Source organism: Dasypus novemcinctus, chromosome 13 (genome assembly GCF_030445035.2).
Source record: "Dasypus novemcinctus isolate mDasNov1 chromosome 13, mDasNov1.1.hap2, whole genome shotgun sequence".
In the NCBI taxonomy this organism is placed as follows: Eukaryota; Metazoa; Chordata; class Mammalia; order Cingulata; family Dasypodidae; genus Dasypus; species Dasypus novemcinctus.
The window spans coordinates 59,684,174-59,708,347 of record NC_080685.1 but is presented as its reverse complement, the minus strand read 5'-3'; the positions used below and the strand labels follow the sequence as shown (position 1 = coordinate 59,708,347).

Sequence of the window (24,174 nt, the reverse complement as noted above, 5' to 3'; positions counted from 1 at the left end):
CAGTAGACTGCCCACCTCTAGTAAAGTTGTGCAAGTAAAGCATTCCACACAGCAGAGGCTGGTGCCTCTCCTACACTGGCAGCACAAGCTGCCTCAGGAGCTATTCCATGGCTGGAGATGGAAGCTCCATTTCCCAAAAATGGGAGGAAGAGACAAATGGCCACTGACTTCAGCTACTGATTAGAATATTCAGCAGGCTAAAGTATACTCCATAGAACAGCTAAAGTTTGAAACTGTCCAAGTTGGAAAGAGGATGGTAGCTGCCATTTTAACTCCACCCCCAGAAAAGGGGATGTGGGGTTGATTGAAAATCACAATGATGGTTAGGGACTGGCTTTTTTCCACCCAGATCAGATTGTAGCTCTAGCCTAGGCTCCAGCCCCATCTCCAGTGGGGAGGAAAGTGGCCAGACCTACACCAGCCTCTGTAGGTGCTTTAGGCTGGCATAGACTTAAGAGTCAGACACCTGGGGCTCCATCCCCAATTCCCAATAGGATAGGAGAAGAGCTATGGTTCTTCGGCCTCTCTGGGCAACTAACTGCAGGTGCTTTTGACCTATGTGAACTGGTTTGTTGAAAGCCTTCAATTCCATCTCCTCCCCTTCAACATCCTGGTTAGAAAGGGAGCTGTGTTTCCTCAGCCTTTCACAGCAACTGCAGGCACTTTTGGCCTGCATGAACTTTAAAGTTGGGTGCCTGTGGCCCCATCCCCATCCCCAATAGGACAGGAGGGAGCGGTGTTTCCTTAGCTTCTCTGGGTAACTGCAAGTGCTTCTGGTCCACACATATGGAATAGCTGGACACCTGTAGCTTTATTCCAGCCCTAAAGTAGGATAGGAGAGGAGCTGTGTTCCCTCTGTCTTTCTGGGCAACACCAAGGACCTTCAGCCTGCACAGACTGTACTGGTGGGTGCCTGTGGATGCACCCCCACCTCCCAATAGGCTGTTTCCTCAGCCTCTCGGGGCAACTGCAGGCACATTTGGTCCACACAGATTAGACTGTTGGGTACTCCTGACAGTCCATCCCTTCCCCTGGCAGGGAAGGAGGGGGTACAGTGCTACACCAGTCTACCTGGGCAACTGTGGTCATTTTGGACCTGCACAGCATAGGTCCAAATGCAGCTCCATTCCCTCTCCAGGCAGGGGAAGAAGGGGTGTGAAGCTTCATCAGTCTCTCTGGGCAACTACAGATGGTTTTGGCCTGCACAACTTGGATTATTACACAGAGCTGGGGCTCTGTCCCTAACTCGAGTGAGGAGAAAGGTGGAAGAAACTTCATTGGTTCCTGGGGCAACACAGGCAGCTTTGGCCTCCACAGATTATAGCACCAACTACATCCTTGGCTTCTACTACACAACCAGCAAGGGAGAAAGGGCAAGAAAGCCCTTAAGAGAGAAACTACGCACAGAATAAATACATCTAGTATGCCAGATACCAAAACTCCAACAAAAAACTCCAATCTATACCAAGAAAAAGGAAGATATGGTCGAGTCAACAGAAAAAGAAAATCTTCCAGATGACATAAAGGAATTGAGACAACTAATCATAGATGTTCAAACAATTCTCCTTAATAAATTCAATGAGATGGCTAAAGGGATTAAGATATTAAGAAGATGCTGGGGTGGCGATGTCCACTCCACCTCTAAATCAAGAGGGGACTTAGATCCCACAAGGCTGATGGATGGAATTCTCCTGTTTGCAGTTGTAGACTCTCTCAGTACCCTGGTGTGGTGGTTGACCATCCTTACCTCCCTGTTAGCTGACCTGAGTAAGTCCAATGAACTGGAGAGTAGGTGTTACAACTCTGCTGAGGTTCAGGGCCCAGCTGGCACATGGACAGTCCAGAGATTCAAGTCTCCTGAGCATATGCCAACCCCAGTGCCAACCACAGGTTCAGTAAAAGTGACATTGCCATCCCAGGGTCCTCAGATGGAGGAATAAAATACGGATTAGAGTGGACTTACTGGTATTCTACTATAGAATTATTGTGACTCGAGCAATGGAAGAAAGTATATCATTGATGTGAAGACAGTGGCCATGGGAGTTGTTGAAGGTAGGTTCTTAGGGGAGGGAGAAGGAAGAATAAGTGTAATATGGGGCATTTTTTGTTGTCTTTTTGTTGTTGAGTTGTAGCATCTCTTTATATGTCATGGATATTAAACCCTTATTGTGTATATGATTTCCAAATATTTTCTCCCATTGAATTGGCTGCCTTTTGACCTTTTTGACAAAGACCTATGAGGTGCACAAGTTTAATTTTGAGGGGCCCTATTTATTTTTTTTCTTTAGTTGTTTTTGCTTTTGGCTATTTGGGTGCACTTTCCCTTCCAAATAAATTTGGTAATTGCCTTTTCTATTTCTGTAAATAGATTGTTGGAATTTTAATTGGTATTGCATGGAATCTATAAATCATTGTGGGTAGGACTGACATCTTCATGTTATTTAGCCTTCCAACCCATGAACATGGAATGCCTTTCCATTTGTTTAGGTCTTCTTTTATTTCTTTTAGCATTGTTTTGTAGTTTTCTGAATATGGGTCCTGAACATCTTTGGTTAAATTGGTTCCTAGGTATCTGAGTCTTTTTGTTGCTATCATAAATGGATTTTTCCCCCTGATTTCCTCCTCAGATTTTTCATTTTTTGTGTGTGTACAAAAAAACCCCACATTACTGATTTTTGTGTGCTAATCTCATATCCTGTCACTTTGCTGGACCCAATTACTAGATCAAGTAGCTTAGTCATAGACATTCAGATTTTTGAAATATAGGATCACATCATCTGTGAATAGTGAAAGTTTTACTTATTTACCGTTTTCCTATTTGGATGCCTTTTTTTCCCCTTGTCTACTTGCTCTACCTAGAACTTCAAGCAAAATGTTGAATAAAAGTGGTGACAGTGGGCATCTTTCTCTAGTTCCCAATCTTAGAAGGAAAGCTTTCAACCATTCCCCATTGAGTATGACAGCAAATTTAAAATGGCAGGAAAACTTTGTGGTGCTTTTCCTGGTCCTCCCACACTCCATCTCTGCCTCAATGTGGAGCCACCCTGCATTCTCTGTGTGGATCCTAGTCCTCATTCTGGAAGGAGGTGAGTAACCTCTCTGCACAGTAAAGGGTGCATGTATGTCTGTGCCAGTATATCTGATGGCAGCCTGAAGAAAGCAACCAGGGTACTCAGCATTCATTTATCATCCCAGAATTTGCTCTGCATATAGAAGCAGCTTGGAGACAGTTAAATCAGTTTAAGAAACATTTGAATGGCAGTGGCCAGAGGAAAAAGATTACTGGTTTTGAGACATACAATATAGCACCCAGGACTGGGGAAGAGGGGCAAGACTATTCCATAGGAGGAAGAGGAAATATTCAGATCCCCTTAATTTTTAAGGCTAAGAGTGCATGCCCAGGACAAGATACATACTCAGTAAAGACTGGAGAGGACCCTGATCTTTTGCCTCAGATTGTTCTACATATGCGTTAGTAGGAGGGCAAAGGTCTGAAGAAGAGCACTAGCTAATGTAGAGCAATAGGAAAACTGCAAAAGGAGCTTTTTTTTGCATTTGTTTGTTTCTGCTAGCTCCTGTCATTCAAGGAAATCTCTGTCATATCATTAGCTGAATACAAATTTAGGGAACAGACACTTCAGGGAATAAATTCCAGAATTAACACCTGAAAATGTTAAAATTTACAGTGTGCAACAAAAGGTTATAGGACATACAAGAAACAGGAAAAGGAACAAGATAAAACATCAGAAACCACCAATGAAGAATACCAGTCTTTGGATATACAAGACAGTCTTTTTCAAAATGGCCTTAAATAATCTCAAAAAGCTGAAGGAAAACATGGAAGAAAACTAGATGATATTAGGAAAGTGACAGATGAACAAAATGAGAATAGAGCTAGAAAGTGTAAAAGAACCAAACAGTAATACTAGAGTTGAGGTCCACAGTAACTGAAATAAAAACTTGCCTAGAAGAGTTCAGCATTAGACTGAAACTGTCAGAAAAAGATTCAGTGAGCTTAGGCTGTGCAGCAGAAAGAAAAAAGAATGAAGAAATTTGAACAAAGCCTAAGAGAACTATGGGACACCATGAAGTGTACTGATAAATACATTGTGGGAGGCTCAGAAGGAGAAGAAAGACAAAGATTAAGCTCATGTGTCAACTTGGTTACACTATGGTGTCCAGTTGTTAGGTCCCCTTTACTGCATCCCATTAGATTTTATTGTGTTTTCATTTCCTAATTTCCCTCATGATTTCTTCTTTGACTTCAAGACTGTATTGCTTAACCATATCACTTAATCCATTTGTGAATTTTCCAGTTCTCCTTTTGTTATTATTTCTAGTTTTATTCCATTGCAGTCAGAAAAGATTCATTGTATGATTTCAATCTTTTAAAATTTATTGAGACTTGTTTTTGACCTAACATTTGGTCTATTCTAGAGAATGTTCCATGTGCACAAGAAAAGCATAATCATTCTGTTGTACTTGCATGAAGTATTCCATATATGCCTATTACGTCTAGTTGGGTAGAGTATCATTGAAGTCTTCTTTTTCCTTATTGATCTTCTGTCTAGATGTTCTACCCATTGTTGAAAGTGGTGAGTTGATGTCTCCTTCCACTAATGTAGAACTATTTTTCCCTTAAAATCTGTCAGTATTTGCTTCCTATATTTTGGAGCTCTGCTGTTAGGTGCTTATATATTTATATTGACCCTTTTATCAATATAGTATCCTTCTTTGTCCCCTGTAAAAGTTTTTTTACCTAAAGCCTCTTTTTTTCTGATATTATACCCACCCCAGCTCTCTTTTGGTTAATATTTGCCTGGAATATTTTTGCCATTCTTTCACCTTCGAACAACTTATGGTTTTTAAAACTTAAGTTGAGTCTTTTGTACATAGCATATTCTTATTTATCCAGTCTGACAATATCTTCCTTTTGACTAGGAAGTTTAATCCATTTACATTCAAAGTAATTACTTAGATAATAAAAATGCAGGACTTTTTCTGCCAATTTGGCTATTTGGTTTTTGTAAGTCATATCTTTGTTGTCCCTCAATTCTTCCATTACTGCCTTCTTTTGTATTTAGTTTATCTTATGTAGTGAAACATTTTGTGTCCCTTCTCATTTCCTTCTGTGTATATTTTTCAGGTATTTTATTTGTGGTAATTTTAAGACCTTTAAATTCGAAGTCCTTAAATTTAACATCCAAAATCTATAAAAATCAGGTTGCATTTGACACTAAATTAATTTTAATAGCATATACCAACTTTGTTTCTATTCTCCTTTGTCCCTAGCCTTTCTGTTGTTCTTGTCACAGATTATCTCTTTACACATTGTATGTCCACAGCTATAGATTGATCATTACTTTTTATGGATTTTCATTTTTGATCCTATGAGAACTATAAAGTGGATTTACAAACCAAAAATACAACATAACATACTGCTCTTTATAGTTACTGGTAATTACCTTTACCAGAGATCTCTATTTCTTTTTGCTGCTTCATTCTAGAAGAACTCCCTTTAGCATTGATTGTAGGGAAGGTCTAGTGGTGACAAACTCCCTTAGGTTTGTCTCTCCATCATTTTAGAAATAGTTTCATCAGAGATACAAGTCTTGTTTGTCATCATTTTCTTTCAGCACTTTAAATATTGTCCCATTGCCTCCTTGCCTTCATAGTTTCTGAAAAATCAGTACTTAATCTTTTTGAGGCTCTCTTGTTCATGACATTTGCTTCTTTCTTGAAGTTTTCATAATTCTCTTTGTATTTGGCATTTGACAGTTTGATTAGAAAATGGTAGTTGTGACAGAAATTTATAGCTCTAAATGCTTACTACAAAATAAGAAAGATCTCAAAACAGTGACATAACTTTACACCTAGAGGAGTTAGTAAAAGAAGAGCAAACTAAACCTGAGGTGAGCAGAAGGAAGAAAGTAACAAAGATCAGAGTGGTGATAAATGGAATAGAAAATAGAAAAAAAATTACAGAGAATCAATGGATTCAAAAGCATTTTTTAAAATGATTAACAAAATTGACAAAGCTTTAGCTAAACTGATAAAAAAAGAGAGAGGACACAAGTAAACTAAAATCAGAAGTGAAAAGGTGGACATCACTACCAACTCCACAGAAATAAAAAAGATTCTAAGAAGGCAAACTTAACAATTATATGCCAACAAATAAGATAATCCAGGTGAAATGGGAAAATTCCTAGAAACACAAACATTACCTAAACTAAAAGAAGAAGAAGACTTCATTGACCAATACCAAAGAGATGGAATCAGAAATAAAAAACCTTTCCCCAGTCCCAAAAAAGTCCAGGACCACCAGATGGCTTTACTGGTGAATTTTACAAATATTCAAAGAAGAATTAACACCAGTCCTTCTCACATTCTCCAAAATTACTCTCTAATTCACTTTATGAGACCAACATTGTTCTCATACCAAAGCCAGATAACAATACCACAAGAAAAGAAAATTACAGGGCAACATTTTTTAGGAATACATATGTTGAAGGCTTTAAAGGGAAAACTGATTATTTCAGTGGTCAAAAGAAAGAATTTCCATTGATACTTCAGCCAGTTTCTCCTGGGAAATTCATGGAAAACCTTCATCGAGTTCTCAGTCTGCAGCATGCCCTACAGAATTTGGAACCCCCCCATCCCTACAGGTGCATGAGCAAATTCCCATAATTAATCTCACAATATTTACATTATATATAGAGTCTGTTGATTCTATTTCCCTAGTGAATCCTAGTACACTACATAAAATGATAATTTCTGATTTTCAAGTTCCTAATTTAAGCAATATTAAAATGAATTAAATTAGCTTTACTAATCCTGTAAGATTAAATGTTTGCCTATTATGTGGACTTATAAGAAAATATTCCTGTGTGAATTTAGATTATAATTAAGCCCAGAAAATGGGAGAAATGTAGTAAACCAAGACATCCTTTGGAAATTATTATTTCATGTTGCACTGGCTATGAAATTAATAGGTTCAAATATTCAGAAATGCAGAATAATTCCACTTGCTCTAGTAATAACAGACCAATAGTCTTGTGGCATCTTCTCTTTTCTCCTAATAGCATGTTTCCATCATCCCTTCAGCCAGTTAGGGGCATTGACATACATACTTAAAATAGTCATTTACTTGATAAATGCTATTGAGGGGGAAAAAATCAGTATGCCGACTAAAGAGTATGGATAATAATGAGAACTCAAATTTATATCATTTCCAAAGCTCCATTTCAAAGGCAGGAATGTACTGAATTTACAAATCCATTTAAAAGTCATTTGAGTAATTATTTTATAAACTCCCATTTTGCCCTCCCAATTTCCCACTTTGATTGGATAGGTAGGGTCTGGGTTGTTCTTGGAAAAAATCCCCAATCCAGGGTATTTTCACAATGCCTACAAGTACGTACCTGGCGCTGAAGTTCAATGTTACCATTGTCGATTTCACTGCCTATCTTCAAAAGCCATTGTTGAATCATGTTAAATATATGTGCTTGGAGTATCCTAAGGGAGAAAATGAAGTAAAATAGATACAAGTAACTTATATTATAAAAGTAATCATCGGCTAAAAGAAAAGGGTTTGTTTGTCTGGAGCTAGTAAAGTTAGGAGTTGACAATTACTTGGGCAAGAGCTCTCAAGGCAAGATGAATAGAAGCCTTGAATTACCTGGTATAATGGCTTACTCAAAGACAAAGTGTGCTTTGGGCAATGTAGCTATTGCCTTCAATGTTATCTCTCTACTGTAATATTTACACTCTTTATATTTGCTTCTAGGTCAATCGAGTCTTATCATAAAGTGAGAAGAACGAATTTTAAAATTCTCCCAAGAGATTGACTTGTAGCCTAACAAGATGAGGAATTCCATTGACTGACTCTCCAGTGAAACTGGTGAAACTTAGTTTTTAAAAAAACAATCATTTCTGGTAATGGTCCTAAGGGAAAATAACAAGTAAAGAAACAACTACTCAAGAACATTTATGAAAATTCGATAAGAAGGTGAATCTGGAAGTTCCAGGAAAATGGCACTAGAGTAGATTGCAGGACTCATCTCTCTAACAAAAACAGCAGATGAAAGGCAGAAGCTTTCCAAAGCAGCTGCTTTGGGGATCTGCAGACCAGAGGTGTGCCACCCTTGTCCAGGAGGGAGAGGGACAGAGATGAAGAGAGCAAAATCAAAACTGTTGAGTTAATCACCCCCATGGCAGGGGGTAGTGCCCTACCCCACACTTGAGATGAACAGTTTTTGTAAAACCCATGACTAACTGCCATAGACTGAGAAGGGAATGGATGCTTTCCTCCCTAGAAAGAGGGAAGGTGTAGTGGAGAGCTGAGTGTGGCTTCTGCTTGGTGAGTTTAAAGACCAGGGTCCAGCTTCCAACTGTGGCTCTAACTGGCCCAAACACACCATCAGTGGAGGTTGGAAGAGATGCTGCCATAGAAAGGTTCACCAAAGATCATCATCTGCTGGTAAGCTAGAAAAATGAAGGTAAAATAGTTTTTTTTTTTGTCTTTCCTTTCCCTATTCCTGGCCTCCTTGGATCTGGTCTTTACCCCATCAATGAGACCCTGGTCCTGTTTTGACAATTTAAACATGGGAAATTTGAAAGATCTAGAGTAACTTGAAACAAGAATCAAATAAGAGGCATAAAACAAAACCAAACAATAAAATACTGGGCAAGAGAGAGAGATTACCATCAGAGTGAACTCACAAACACAATCAGATGCTTAGATGTCAGCAAAAGATTACAAGCCATACTAAGAAACAGGAAGATATGGCCTAGCCAAAGGAACAAATTAATCCCACTACAACACAGCTTTTAAAACAACTAGTGAATAATGTTCAAAGAAATTTAAATCAATTCAAGGAGTTAAAGGAAAATATGGCCAAAGAGATAAAGGATATTAATAAGACACTGGCTGAGCATGAAGAAGAATTTGAAAGCTTGCAAACAGAAGTATGAGAATGAAAACCACAAAGGATGAGATTAAAAATACATTAGAGGCATACAAAAGCAGATTTGAACTGGCAGAACAGATCACTGAATTAGAAGATAGAGCATTTGAACTTGTAAAGAACAAACAGAAAAAAATGGAAAAAATTGAACAAGGTCTCAGGGAATTGAATGACAGCACAAAACACATAAAAATATGCATTATGGGTATCCTGAAAAGAGAAGAGAACAGAAAGGGGGCAGAAAGAATATTTGAAACAATGGCCCAAAATTTCCTGACTCTTATGAAAGACATAAATTTTCATCTCCAAGAAGGGCAATGAACTCAAGAACAAAATAAATCCAAATAGACCTACTCCAAGACACATACTGTTTCAGAGATAAAAAGAGATTCTGAAAGCAGCAAGAGAAAAGTGATCCATCACATCCAGCTGAAGTCCAATAAGACCTAGTGTGGATTTCTCCTCAGAAGGCATGGAAACATGAAGGCCATGGTGAGAAGTGGTTGTGGTTCAAGTGATTGGGCTTCCATCTACCATATAGGAGGTTCAATTTCTGGGGCCTCCTGGTGAGGACAAGCTGGTCCAAGCAGATAGCTGGCCTGCATGGCAAGCTGGCTCAAGCAGAGTGCTGGTCCATGTGGCAAGCTGGCCTAAGCAGAAAGCTAGCACAGCAAGATGACACAACAAAAAGAGACAGAGGAAAGAGAATAGAGATGTAGCAGACCAGCTAGCTGAGGTGGCACAAGAGATTGAGTGCCTCTCTCCTACTCTGGAAAATCTGAGGATCAGTTCCTGGTGCCAACTAAAAAGAAGACAAGCAGACACAGAAGAACACACAGCAAATGGACACAGAGAGCAAATAATGGAGGTATGTGTAAAGAAATACATTAATTTAAAAAGGCAGTGGTATTTAATATTAGTGGTATACTATATATTTAAGATTCTGAAAATTAAACACTTCCAGCCAAGAATTCTTTATCCAGCAAAACTGTCCCTCAAAATGAGGGTGAGTTTAAAGTTTTCACAGAGAATGAAAAAGTGAGAGAATCTGTCACCAAGAGACCAACCCTTAAAGAAATATTAAAGGGGGTGCTGCAATATGAAAGGAAAAGACAGGAGAAGCTTGGAGAAGAGTATAGAAAAGAAGATGATAAGTTAGGGTAACTAAAAGGATAAAAAGAAAGACAGTAGAAAAATATGACATAGGAAAGCCAAAGGACAAAAGTAATGCCTCTAGAGTAATAAGGTTGTATGTTAATGGATTCAACTCCCCAATTAAAAGACAGAGACTGACAGAATGAATAAAAAAATATGAGCCATCTATATACTGTCTACAAGAGTCTCGAGAACATTTGATGCAAGGACACATATAGGCTGAAAGTGAAACAATGGAAAAAGATATTCCATGCAAACAGCAACCAAAAGAGACACAGATTAGCTACACTAATATCAGACAAAATAGATTTTAAATGCAAAACTGTTATAAGAGATAAAGAAGAGGGAAAAAAAGAGATAAAGAAGGACCCTTATATATTAATAAAAGGGGCAATTCACCAAGACAAAATAACAATAATAAACATGCTCCTAACCTGTGTGCCCCAAAAGACATGAGGCAAACACTGGGGGGGGGGGGGGGGGGGGGGGGGAAGAAGAATAGACGTCTCTACAATAATAGCTGGAGACTTAAATAGAACAGTTTCATCAATGAATAGAACATCTGGACAAAGGATCAATAAGGAACAAGAGAGCTTGAATAATATGATAAACCAGAACTAACAAACATACATAGAACATTGTACCCCAAAATAACAGGATATATATTCTCAAGTGTTCATGAATCTTTCTCCAGATTGGACCATATGCTAGGTCACAAAACAGTTCTCAACACATTTTAAAAGATTGAAATTGTACAAAGTACTTTTTCTGATCATAATGGAATGAAGCAGGCTGATAATGGAAAAGTTAATAAATACATAGAGGTTAAACAACACACACTTTTAAACAGTCTGTGAGCCAAAGAAGAAATTGCAAGAAAAATCAGTAAATATCTCAAGATGAATGAAAACCTATCTGATGCAACAAAGGCAGTCCTCAGAGGGAAATGTATAGCTCTAAAGCTTATATTAATAAAGAAGAAATACATGAAATCAAATACCTAATTGCACACCAGGAGGAACTTGTAAAAGAACTGCAAACTAATCCTAAAGCAAGCAGAAGGAAATAAAGAACAAAGAGTAGAGCAGAAATAAATGAAATTTAGAACAAAAACCAGAATCAATGAAACCAAAAGTTAGTTATTCAAGAAGATCAACAAAATCAACAAACCACTAGCTAGATTGACAAACAAAAAAGAGAGAAGAGGAAAATAAAATCAGAAATGAGAGGGAGAACATTACTACTGATCCCACAGAAATAAGAAAGATCATAAGAAGACATTATGAACTAATGTATACCAATGAATCAGACAACTCAGATGAAGTAGACAACTTCCTAGAAACATGCAAACTACCTATACTGACTCAAGAAGAAATAAAAGACTCAACAAAACAATCACAAGTTAAGAAACTGAATCATTCAAAAAGGAAAGCCCAGGACCAGATGGCTTCACAGGTGAATTCAACTAATCATTTCTAAAAGAAAGTATGAATAAATAAATTAAAAAAAAAAAAGAAAGTATGTCCACCCTGTTCCAATTCTTCCAAAAAATGAAGAGGAGGTAACACAACTAACTTACTCCATGAACCCAACATCAGCCTAATACCAAAGTCAGATGAAGATACTAAAAGAAAAGAAAATCACAGACCAATTACTTTTATAAATATACATGCAAAAACCTTCAACAAAATACTTGCAAATAGAATCCACCAGCACATTCCATGATCAAGTGGGTTTTACCCCAAGTATGCAAGGGTGCTTCAACACAAGAAAAATCAATTGATATAACAACCACACTAACACACTGAAGGAGAACAATCATTACAATCATCTCTATTGATGCAGAAAAGGCATTTAACAAAACCAGCATCTGTTCTCGATAAAATACTATGAAATATTGGAATAGAAGAAAAATTTCTCAACATGATACAAAGCATATAGGAAAATCCCTCAGGCAACATCTTACTCGATTGTGAGAATGAAAACTTTCCCATCAGATCATGAACAAGACAAGGATGCTTACTGTCACCACTGTTAGTCAACATTGTACTGGAAGTTCTAGCTAGAGCAATTAGGCAAGAAAAAAATAAAAGGAATCAAAATAGGAAAGGAAGAAGTAAAACTTTCACTATTTACTGATGCCATGATGCTGTATTTAGAAAACTCCAGGGAAATGGATTTGGCTCAACTGATGGAGCATCTACCTACCACATGGGCGGTCCAGGGTTCAAACCCAGGGCCTCCTGACTCGTGTGGTGAGTTGGCCCACGCTTAGTGCTGATGTGCGCAAGGAGTGCCGTGTGACACAGAGGTGTCCCCCACGTAGGGGAGCCCCATGCGCAAGGAGTGCACCCTGCTTGAAAATGTACAGCCTGCCCAGGAGTGGCATTGCATACATGGAGAGCTGACGCAGCAAGATGACACAACAAAAGAGACACAGATTCCCAGTGCTGCTGACAAGAATACAAGTGAACACAGAAGCACACACAGCAAATGGTCACAGACAGCAGACAACGAGGGTGGGGGTAGGCAAAGGGGAGAGAAATATAAAAAGAAAGCAAAAAAATCTACAATGAAACTACTAGGGCTAGTAAACTAGTTCAGCGAAGTGGTGGCATATAAGAACAACATATAAAAATCGGAAGGGTTTTTACAACACTAGAAATGAACACTCTGAGGAAGAAATCAGGGAATAAATTCTATTTACAATAACTAAAAGAATCATTTATCTAGGAATAAAGTTAACCAAGGATGTAAAAGATTTGTACTCAGAAAACTACAAAACATTGCAAAAAGAAATTAAAGAAGACCTAAAGAAATGGAAAGATATTACATGCTCATGGGTCAGAATATTCAATGTTGTTAAGATGTCAATTCTACCCAAATTGATTTAAAAATTCAACATAATCCCAATAAAATTTCCAACAGCCTACTTTTCAGAAATGGAAAAGTCAATTACTAAATTTATTTAGAAGGGAAAGGGGCCCCGAATAGCTGAAAACATCTTGAAAAAGAAGAATGAAGTGGTGGACTCACACTTCCTGACTTTAAATCATATTACACATTATAGGGATCAAAACAGCTTGGTATTGGCATAAACATATATAGATAGATAGATAGATAAATGGAATTGGATTAAAGAGTTCAGAAATAGACTTTCACTTCTTTGGTTAACTGATTTTTGACAAAGCTACCAAGCCCATCCAACTGGGACAGAACTAGTCTCTTTAACAAATGGTGTTGGGAGATGTGGATATCCATATCCAAAATAATGAGAGAGGATTCTTATGTCACACATTATACAAAAATCAACCCAAAATGGATCAAAGACCTAAATATAAAAGGCAGGGCCACAAAACTCCTAGAAGAAAATGTAGGAAAGTATCTTCAATATCTTGTAGTAGGAGGTGGTTTATTAGCCCTTACACCCAAAGCATAAGCAACGAAAGAAAAAAAAAAAACAGATAAATGAGACACTCAAAATTAAATGCTTTTATACTTTAAAGGACTTTGTCAAGAAGTTGAAAAGGCAGCCTACTCAAGTGGAGAAAATATTTGTAAACCACGTATCTGATAAGGGTTTAATATCCATGATATATAAAGATATCCTATAATTCAATGATTAAAAAGACAAATTACCCAATTTAAAATGGGCAAAAGACTTGAATAGACATTTTTCCAAAGAGGAAATACAATTGGCCAAAATGTACATAAGAGATATTCAACATCACTAGTTACTAGGGAAAGGAAAATCAAAACTACAATGAGATATCATTTTACATCTGTTAGAATTGCCAGTATTAAAAAAAAACAAAACGCTACAAGAGTTGGAAAGGATGGAGAGAAAAAGGACAGCTTATTCACTGTTGGTGGGACTGTAGAATGGTGAGGCATTGTGGAAGACTGTTTGTTGATTCATCAGGAAGTTAAATATACAGTTACCATACAATATGGGAATCTCATTCCTAGTTATATACTAAGAAGAACTGAAAGCGGGGATGTTAACAGACACTTGCACACCATGATCATAGTGGCACTATTTACAATTGCCAAAAGATGGAAACAACCCAGGTGAACATCAACAGATGAATGGATAAACAAAATGTGGTATATGCATATGATGGAATATTATTCATCTGTAAGAAGAAATGAAGTCATGATGCATAAGAAAACATGGATGAACCTTGAGGACATTATGTTGAACGAAGCAAGTTAGACACAAAAGGACAAATATTGTATGATCTCACTAATATGAACTATATATAATTATCACAGTCATGGAGTTAATAACCAGAAGATTGGTCACCAGAAGTCAGAATGAGGATAGAGAAGGGCGTGCAGAGGCTTCATGTATGCAGAATTTGTAATAAGGTTGAGTATAAATGTTTGGAATTTGATAGAGGTGATGATAGCATATTAGACTGAATATAATTAGTAGAGCCTATACAGAGGTATAATTATTGTTCAAAGGGAATATTTAGGGTTGTGTATGTCACTAGAAGACAAGCTAAAGAATGAATGAAATATGGGATTGTATAGCACAGTGAATCCTGTTGTAAATTATGAGTGTTGTTTTGTTTTGTTTTAAAGATTTATTTATTTAATTTCCCCCTTCCCCTCCCCCTACTTCCACCCTGCTGTTTTTGCTGTCTATATCCATTTGCTGTGTGATATTCTGTATCTATTTCTCTTTTTGGTCTTCTCTTCTCACTTTTTCTCCTCTAGGATTCACTGGGATTCAATCCTGGGGACCTTTGATGTGGGGAAAGTTTCCCCGTTAGCTGTGCTACTTCAGTTCCTGGTTTCTGCTGTGCTTCACCTTGACTGTCCCCTTCTCTCTCTTGTTGTGTGATCACCTTGCTGTGTGACTCACTTGCATGGACACTGGTTCACTGCATGAGCACTCTCACCGTGTGGGCACTCAGCTTTCCACTTGGGCACTGGCTCACTGCGCAGGCATGTTTTCTTCTTCTTTTTCACTGGGAGGCCCCAGGGATCGAACCTGGGCCCTCCCACCCTTGAGCCACATCTGCTTCCCATGAGTGTTGTTAATAGTATAAATGTAAGAATGTTCTTCCATGAATCAGAATAATGTACATTAATATTATAATATGCTAATAAATAGGGTGGTATTTGAGCTAAAATGTACCTGAAGCAAACTATGGACTGCAGTGAATAGTAATATATGAATATATATATATATATATAAAGAGAGAATTATCCTATGTGATAAAAGCAAGATACAAAGTACTGAATAATATTTTACTCTATTTCTATATGTTGTAAATATAAAGTTATAGAGATAGAATTTGATGACTAGATATATATGGGAGGGGAAGGATAGTGAGATTGTAAGGTGACTGCTAAGGGGTAGGGGGTTTTACTTTTGGAATGAAAGTGCTCTACTATAGATTGTAGTGATGAATGCACAAATCTGTGGTGATACCAAAAGCCATTGAATGTACTCTTTGGATTGACTGTATGGAATGTGAGTATAGCTCAATAAAATTTCTTTTAAAAAAGAAAGATAATTATGTAATTATAAAAGACAGTATAAATGTGTATTTATTCTCTTTCTTGACTGATTTAAAAGAATTTATAAAATAATATCTATATAATGTATTATTGGGTCTACAACATATATAAATGAGAAATATATGTGAATATATTTGCCAATAACAGCAAGTCGGTGTGTGTGAGAAAACCCGTCTTGGGCTAAGGAAATAACGACATTTAATAGGTGTCATCTAACTTTAATAGGTATAATATGTATAGCAGTAATATCACAAAAGTATGAAAGGAATAGGGCAATATGAGAAATATTTCTACATATTACTGGAATTCAGCTCATGAAAATATGAAGCCTATTCTGATATGTAAAGATGTATACAGTAAATCCCAGAGCAACCAAAAAAAGATAACTAAAAAAATGGTGAGAATGCCCCCACACATCACATCTCTTCTTCCCTCTCTCTGGACACTGTCTCCACATCAAGGATACAATTTCTTCCATTGCTAGAATCACAATAGTTCTATAGCAGAATACCAGTTAGTCCACTCTTATCCATATTTTATTCCTCCATCCTGTGGACCCTGGGATGGTGACATCCATTCCATCTCTAAATTGAGAGGGGGCTTAGATCCCACATGGCTGATGAATGCAATTCTCCTGTTTGCAGTTGTAGGCACTCTCAGTTCCCTGGTGTGTTGGTTGACCATCTTCACCTCCCTGCTAGCTGATCTGGATAAGTCCAACGAACCGGAGAATAGGATTTACAACTCTGCTGAGGCTCAGGGGCCAGCTGGCACATGGCCAGTCCAGAGATTCAAGTCTTCTGAGTACACACCAACCCCAGCGCCAACCTCAGGTTCAGTAAAAGTGACAGAAGAGTCATGTGTAGAAAGGTCACATCTGAGTCCAACTCCATCACACTCAGGAGCACATATTCCAAAGTAGGGCCCACTGACAAGGCACTGAACTCCAGAGTCATCTGCCATGACTGTAGAACCTGCATTGCAGGGTCAGGTGCTGGGGAGAGTGTAAACTACAATGTCAACTATAATCCATGTGGTACAGCAGTGCTCCAAAATGTATTCACCAAATGCAATGAATGTGCCACAATGATGAAAGAGGTTGATGTGGAAGGAGTGGGGTATATGGGAACCTCTTATTATATTTTTTAATGTAACATTTTTTTGTGATCTATGTATCTTTAAAAAAAAAAGACAATAAAAAATAAATTAAAAAACATAAAGAAACCTTTAAAAAAAAGACCCCTCCAAAATAGTGAAAAAATATTAATCCAAGTAAAAGTGTACATTAGACAATATTCATTCAACACAAAATAAAGTATTACAGGAGAAATAAGGGAACATAATAAAGACATGAGACACATAAAAACAAAAAGTAAAATTCACGTTAAATGTAAATGGAAAAACAATCAACCAAATAGCAGAGATTGTCATAGTAGGTTAAAAAATGTGTGATTCAATTATATGTTGTCTATAGGAGAAATACTTTAGCTTCAAAGACAGAAAATGATTGGAAGTTAAAAGTTGTAAAAACAAAAGTATCATGGAAACAGCAATCACAGGAATGAGGGAATGGCGAAACTAACATCAGGCAAAATAAATTCTGAAACAAAAAAGTGTTACTAGAGATAAAGAGGAACACTTTATAATTATAAAAGGGCCAATCCATTAAAAAAAAAACAATTATAAACATATAAACCACTACTAAAGGAGCACCAAAATACATGAAACTAAAATTGACAAAAATAGAGGGATAAATAGGCAATTAAACAATAATAGTTGGAGACTTAAAAACCTCAATTTCAATAATGGATAGAAAAACTAGACAGAATATCAGCAAAGAAACACAAGACTTGGATAACACTGTAAAACAACATGAACAGATAGGCATCTATAGAACACTCCACGAAATAACAACAGAATATGTATTCTTCTCAAGTGTACATGTAACCTTCTCCAGAGAGACCATATGCTAGGCCATAAAAAAATCAATAAATTATAAAGATAGAAATAATACAAAGTATGTTCTCTTGGGAAGCAGATGTGGCTGAAGCAATTAAGCTCTCACCTACTACATGGGAGGTCCATGGTTTGGTTCTGGTGCCTCCTAAAGAAGACAGTGAGCTGACGCAAAGGGCAGGTATGGCAAGCTGACACAAAAACATGATGCAACAAGAAACATAGGACGAAAAACATAATGAGTAACAGCAAAGTAGGGAGCAGAGGTTCCCTGTATAAAAAATGAGCAAGACAGTGAACTGATGTGTCTGGCAGGCACAGCAAGATGATGCAACAAGAGACACAAGAAGAAAAGTCATAATGAGACACAAAAAAGCAAGGAACAGAAGTGGCTCAAATGATTAGGCACCTCTCTCTCAAAGCAGAGGTCCCTGGTGCCTCCTAAAGAAACAAGGAAGACAACAGACACGACAAGTGCAAACAACAAGAGGGTGTGTAGAAATAAATAAATAAAATAAATCTTTTTTTCTTTAAAGTATGTTCTCTGACCACAATGGAATAGAATTAGAAATCAACAGGAGGAATAAATTTGGGGTTCTCACAAAAATAGAAATCAAACAACACACTCCTAAACAAATATGTGTCAATAAAAAGATTACAAAGGAAAATAGAAAACACGTTGAAATGAATGAAAATGAACAGAACCAAAACTTATAGGATGCAGCAAAAGTAGTGCTTACAGGGACATGTATAGGTGCAATTATCTACATTACGAATGAGATGATCTCGAATCAATAATCTAATCTTCCACCTTATGACACTTGAAAAGAAGACCAAACTAAACCTAAAGGAGGCAGAAAAACAAAAAATAGAGATTGGAGTGGAAATTAATGAAATATAAATAGAAAAACAGTAAAGAAAATCAGTAAAACAGAAATTTGGCTCTTTGAGAAGATCAACAAAATTAACAAACCCTCAGACGGACCAAGAAAAAAGTGATAAGACTCAAATTAGTGGAATCAGAGATAAAAATAGGACTATTGACATATCAGAAATAAGAAAATATTGTAAAGGAAAACTATGAACAACTATATGTCAAGAAATGAGATAATTTAGTTAAAATGAACAAATCCCTATAAAGGGCACACAAATAAAACTAAAGAAAAATTGGCAATCTAAATAGGTTGAAACAAGAAAAGATATTGCGTAACAGAAAATTTTAAAAACCACCCACTAAAAAGCCCAGGTCCAGAATGCATCACTACAGAATTCTTATACGCATTCAAAGAAGAATTAATACCAATTCTTCACAAACTCTTTCAAAATATAGAAGAGTAAGGAACAATTTCCAACTCATTTTATGAGGCCAGTATCATCCTGATCAAAAGCTCTCATGAGGGAAAAAAAAAACACTACAAACCATTATTTCTTATAATTATCGAATAAAAATCCTCAACAAAATCCAGCAATGGTTTTATGTACCTTGACCAAGAGGGATTTATCTGAGCAATACAAGGGTGATTTAACCCAAAAATCAAAGTAATAATCCTATCGACAGAATAAAAACTAAAACCACATAATCATTTCAGTAGAAGCAAAAAAGCATTTAGTAAAACCCAGTACCATTTCATGATAAAAACACGCAATGAATTAGGAATAAAGGGATTTATTCAATGTGTAAAAGGTATCGATGAAATAACCACATCTAACATCATACATAATGGTGTAAGACTGGATGCTTTTCTGCTAATATCAGGAACAAGGCAAGGATATCCACTGTCATCACTTCTATTCAACCCTCTACAAGTTTCTAACCAGAGCAATTAGATAAGAAAAAGAATCAGAGGGTTTTTGATGTTGGAGTTTGATGTTGATGCCTTAAGCTGGAACCCTGGGAAGTAAGCTCACAGGGGAAAGAGAAGCCATCCCCAGGAAGAGAGAAACCCTGAACCTAGGAATAAGTAAGACCTGGGAAGAAAGGAACCTTGAACCCAGAGAGAAGCAAGACCCTGGAAGGGAGGAACCCAGGAAGCCTGAACCCTCACAGCCATCAGCAGCAATCTTCGTCCAACACGTGAAAATAGACTTTGGGGAGGGAATTAACTTATGCATTATGGCCTGGTATCTGAAAGCTCCAAATAAATATCCTTTATAAAAACAAACAAACAAACCAAAAAGACAAAACAAAAAAAAGGAAAAAGAAAAAGAAATCAAAGGTATCCACATTATAAAAGAAGAATAAAACCACCTTTATTTGCAGAATACATGATCCACTAAAATCTATTAGAAATAGTAAACAAGTTCAGCAAGGGTGCAGGATACAAGGTCAATACACAAAAACGACTTTTATTTTTATATACTTGAAAGAACCATTCAAAAGTGAAATTAGGAAGTCAATTCCATTCAAAATATCATCAAAATGAATAAAATACTTAGGAATAAAAGCAAAGCATACTCAGAAAACTACAAAATATTGTTGAAAGGAATTTAAAATCTACGTAATTGGAAAACATCCAATAATCTTGGAATGGAGACTTAACATTGTTAAAATGGCACTACTTCTCAAACTGATCTATAGATTCAATGCAATCCCTTGTAGAAACCCAGTTAATTTCTTTTCAGAATTGACAAACTGATTCTAAGATTCACGAGGAGTTGAAAGAGACCCAGAAAAGACCAAAAATTCCTGAAAAGGAAGAACAAGGGAGGAAGATTCTCATTTTCCAATTTCAAAATGTATTACAAAGCAGTGGTAATCAAGACTTTGGTACTGGCACAAAGATATGCATATAGGTCAAAGGGATAGAATTAAGAATCCAAAAATAAGCCCATACATCTGATTTTTGACAAAGATTCAAGATCAGTCAGTTGAGAAAGAATAGTCTCTTCAACATATGACACTGGGAAAATTGGATAGCTGTGTGCAAAAGAATGAAATTGAACTCCTATGCATAGCACTGGTATAAAAATTAACTAAACATTTGAGTAAAGACCTAAAATAAGAGCTAAAATTATAAAACTCTTAGAAGAAAATACAGGGGTAAATCTTCATTCATATGGGAAAGGATTCTTAGGACACCAAAAACATAGGCAAAAAAAAGAATACATAAATTTGACTTCATAAAAATTAGAAGCTCTAAAGGACTTTATTTAAACAGTGAACAGAGAATCCATTGAATGGGAGAAAATGTTTTAAAAATATATATCAGATAAAGGATATGTATCTAGGATAAAGAACTCTTACAACTCAACAATAAAAATCAAATAACTCAATATAAAAGTGGGGAAAAGATTTGAGCAGACATTCCTTCAAAGAAGATATACAAATACCCAATAAGCATGTGAAAAGATGTCAGTATTATTGTTCATCAGGGAAATGGTTTGAAAAGCCATTTCTTAAAAGAAGATACATAACACGCAATAAACACACGAAAAGATGCTTAACATCATTAATTAATCAGGGAAATGAAAATCAAAACCATAATGGGATACCACTTCACACCACTGGGATGGCTAGAACAAAAAAGTCAGATAATAACAAATGTGGCAAGGAGGTAGAGAAATTGGAACCCTCATGCATTATTTTGGAAAGCAGTTTGGCAGTTCCTCGAGAGTTTAAACACAGAGTTATTATATGTCTTAGTTGTTTTTTTTTTAAAGATTTATTTATTTATTTTATTTCTCTCCCCTTCGTCTGTTCTCTGTGTCTATTGCTGCGTCTTCTTTGTCCACTTTCTGTTGTTGTCAGCGGCATGGGAATCTGTTTCTTTTTGTTGCATCATCTTGTTGTGTCAGTTCTCCGTGTGTGTGGCACCATTCCTGGGCAGGCTGCACTTTCTTTCGTGCTGGGCGGTTCTCCTTACGGGGTGCACTCCTTGCGCGTGGGGCTCCCCTGCGTGGGGACACCCCTGCATGGCAGGGCACTCCTTGCGCGCATCAGCACTGCGCATGGGCCAGCTCCATACGGGTCAAGGAGGCCCGGGGTTTGAACCGCGGACCTCCCATGTGGTAGACGGACGCCCTAACCACTGGGCCAAGTCCGTTTCCCTGTACACTCTTAAGTGAGTGAATTTTATGGTATGTGAATTATATTTCAATAAAGCTGTTTTAAAAAATTCATTCAAATGGAAAGAGCTATGGAGATTTGTACTTACGAGCCAGACTCCATGTCTACGTACTGTGGAACAATACCAATAATGTTTGACATTGCATCCAGATGAGATAACATTTCATTATTTTTTTCGATAATTCCATCCCATTCTTCAGGAAACATTTCAGGAATTTTCAGGATATGTTCTATCTTATAAGAGCAGAATTCAAAAGAACTGATCAAATTTGAAAGCATTTTAGACACACCTAAAAAAGTGAGAAAAGCATTAATTTTTAAAAACATTTCTAAGTCTACTTCAATACTTCTATCTGAGAGATTTGCAGAGTAGATTCTAAACATACACTGAAGGAAATAAGGGACTCAAAATGGTTCACTATAAAGGATAAAATAAATGTAAAGTAGGCAGCAATAGAAGAATTGGGGGGCAAAAAAGGTATAAGACTTAAAAAACCAAATGGCAAAGTGGCAAAAAAAAAAAAAAAGCCTTGTGTTGTTACTTTTAAATGTAATGATATAAACTCTTCATTCAAAAGGCAGAGATTGTAAGAATAGATAAAAAGCATGACCCAATCTTATACAAGACATTCACCCTAAATTCAAAGAAAAAATAAGGTTGAAAGGGAAAGGATGGGAAAAAATAGTCCGTGCAAATAGTAACCAAAAAAGAGCTGGGGTAGCTATACTAGCATCAGATAAAGTAGATTTTAAGTCAAAATTATTATAAGTGACAAAGAAGGACACTATATATTAACCAATTCAACAAGAAGATATAACAATTACAAATATATATGAACCTACAGCAGAGCCAAAAAATATATGAAGCAAACATCGGCAGAGTTGAAAGGAGATATAGACAGTACTACATTAATAGTAGGAGATTTCAAACATGATTTCCAATAATGGATAGAACTTCTAGACAGAGGATCAATAAGCAAATAGAAGAGCTGAATGATACTATAAGCCAACTTATATAGAATAACTTCACTTACAAACAGTAGAATACACTTCCTCCTAGGGAACATGTATCATTCTCTAGTATAGACCATAAGTTAGGTCACAAAATAGGTCTTAATAAACTTAAAAAAATTAAAATCATACAATGAATATTCTCCAACCATGATGAAATACAGAAATCAGTAACAGGAAGAACTGGAAAATTCACAAATATGTGGATATTAAACAATACACTCTTCACAAATAGGTCAAAGAAGAAATCACAAAGAAAATTAGGAAATATCTTGAAGTGAATGAAAATGAACACACAACATGCCAAAACTGATTGGATGTTGCAAAGGCAGTGCTCAGAGGGAAATTTATAGCTCTAAATGCTTATGCTAAGAAAGAAACACCTAAGTTCAAAACTGGAGGATCTAGGAAAAGAAGAACAAACTAAACCCAAAGTGAGCAAAAGGAAGGAAATTAAAATTAGAGTGGAAGATGAATAAAATGTAGACTTTTTAAACTAAAAGCAGAAATAAAAGGGGGACATTACTACTGACCCACAGGGGGAGAAAAAGGACTATAAGAAGATACAATGAACAAACGTATACCAAAAATTAGATAACCTAGGTGATACAGACAAATTTCTAAAAACACACAAACTACCACTTTGAATCTCTGATCTGGAAATTCATCACAGGAACACAGGAAAGCCAAGACTGAAACATCTAAGTGGAAAGGTGCACTAACCAGTGCCACCTCCTGGCCAATCTGGGAAATTGCATGGACAAAAATAGTTCACACTCTGTATCCAAGCCCTGGAAGAAAATCTGTGCCCTATTAGTGAGTCCCTGGCCTGATTTTGAAAACTTAAGCTGGGCAATTTTAAAGACTTAGAATAAGTTGAATTAAATATAAGAGAAAAGCTGTGGAAAACAAACAATAGTCAAGAGAGAAATTGGCCATCAGAGTAAATTCACCAACATATTCAGATGCCTAGACATCAGCAAAAAATTACAAGACTTACTAAGAAACAGGAAGAGATGGCTCAGCCAAAAGAACAAACAAAATATCCTGAAGAGATACAGGATTTAAGACAATCACTGAAGAGATTGAAGCAGTCATTAAAAACCTCCCAAAGGGAAACGGACTTTGGCCCAGTGGTTAGGGCGCCCGTCTGTCTACCACATGGGAGGTCCGCGGTTCAAACCCCGGGCCTTCCCGACCCGTGTGGAGCTGGCCCATGCGTAGTGCTGATGCGGGCAAGGAGTGCTGTGCCACACAAGGGTGTCCCCCGCGTAGGAGAGCCCCACACACAAGGAGTGCACCCATAAGGAGAGCCACCCAGCGCGAAGGAGGGAGCAGCCTGCCGAGGAATGGCGCCGCCCATACTTCCCGTACCGCTGACGACAATAGAAGCGGACAAAGAAACAAGACGCAGCAAAAAGACACAGAAAACAGACAACCGGGGGAGGGGAGGGGAATTAAATAAATAAAAATAAATAAAATCTT

The 24,174-nt window shown here is 37.0% G+C and overlaps 1 protein-coding gene across 1 annotated transcript in view; it reads right to left on the bottom strand.

Annotated features, from left to right (window-relative positions):
• AXDND1 (axonemal dynein light chain domain containing 1) overlaps nt 1-24,174 on the bottom strand; it is a 177,363-nt gene that overhangs the window by 70,718 nt on the left and 82,471 nt on the right. Inside the window, exons 17-18 of the mRNA XM_058274806.2 lie at nt 21,767-21,968; nt 7,422-7,515 (exon numbers count right to left, since the gene is read on the bottom strand). Coding sequence (XP_058130789.1) covers nt 7,422-7,515; nt 21,767-21,968 — 296 coding nt within the window. The remainder of the gene's footprint in view (nt 1-7,421; nt 7,516-21,766; nt 21,969-24,174) is intronic.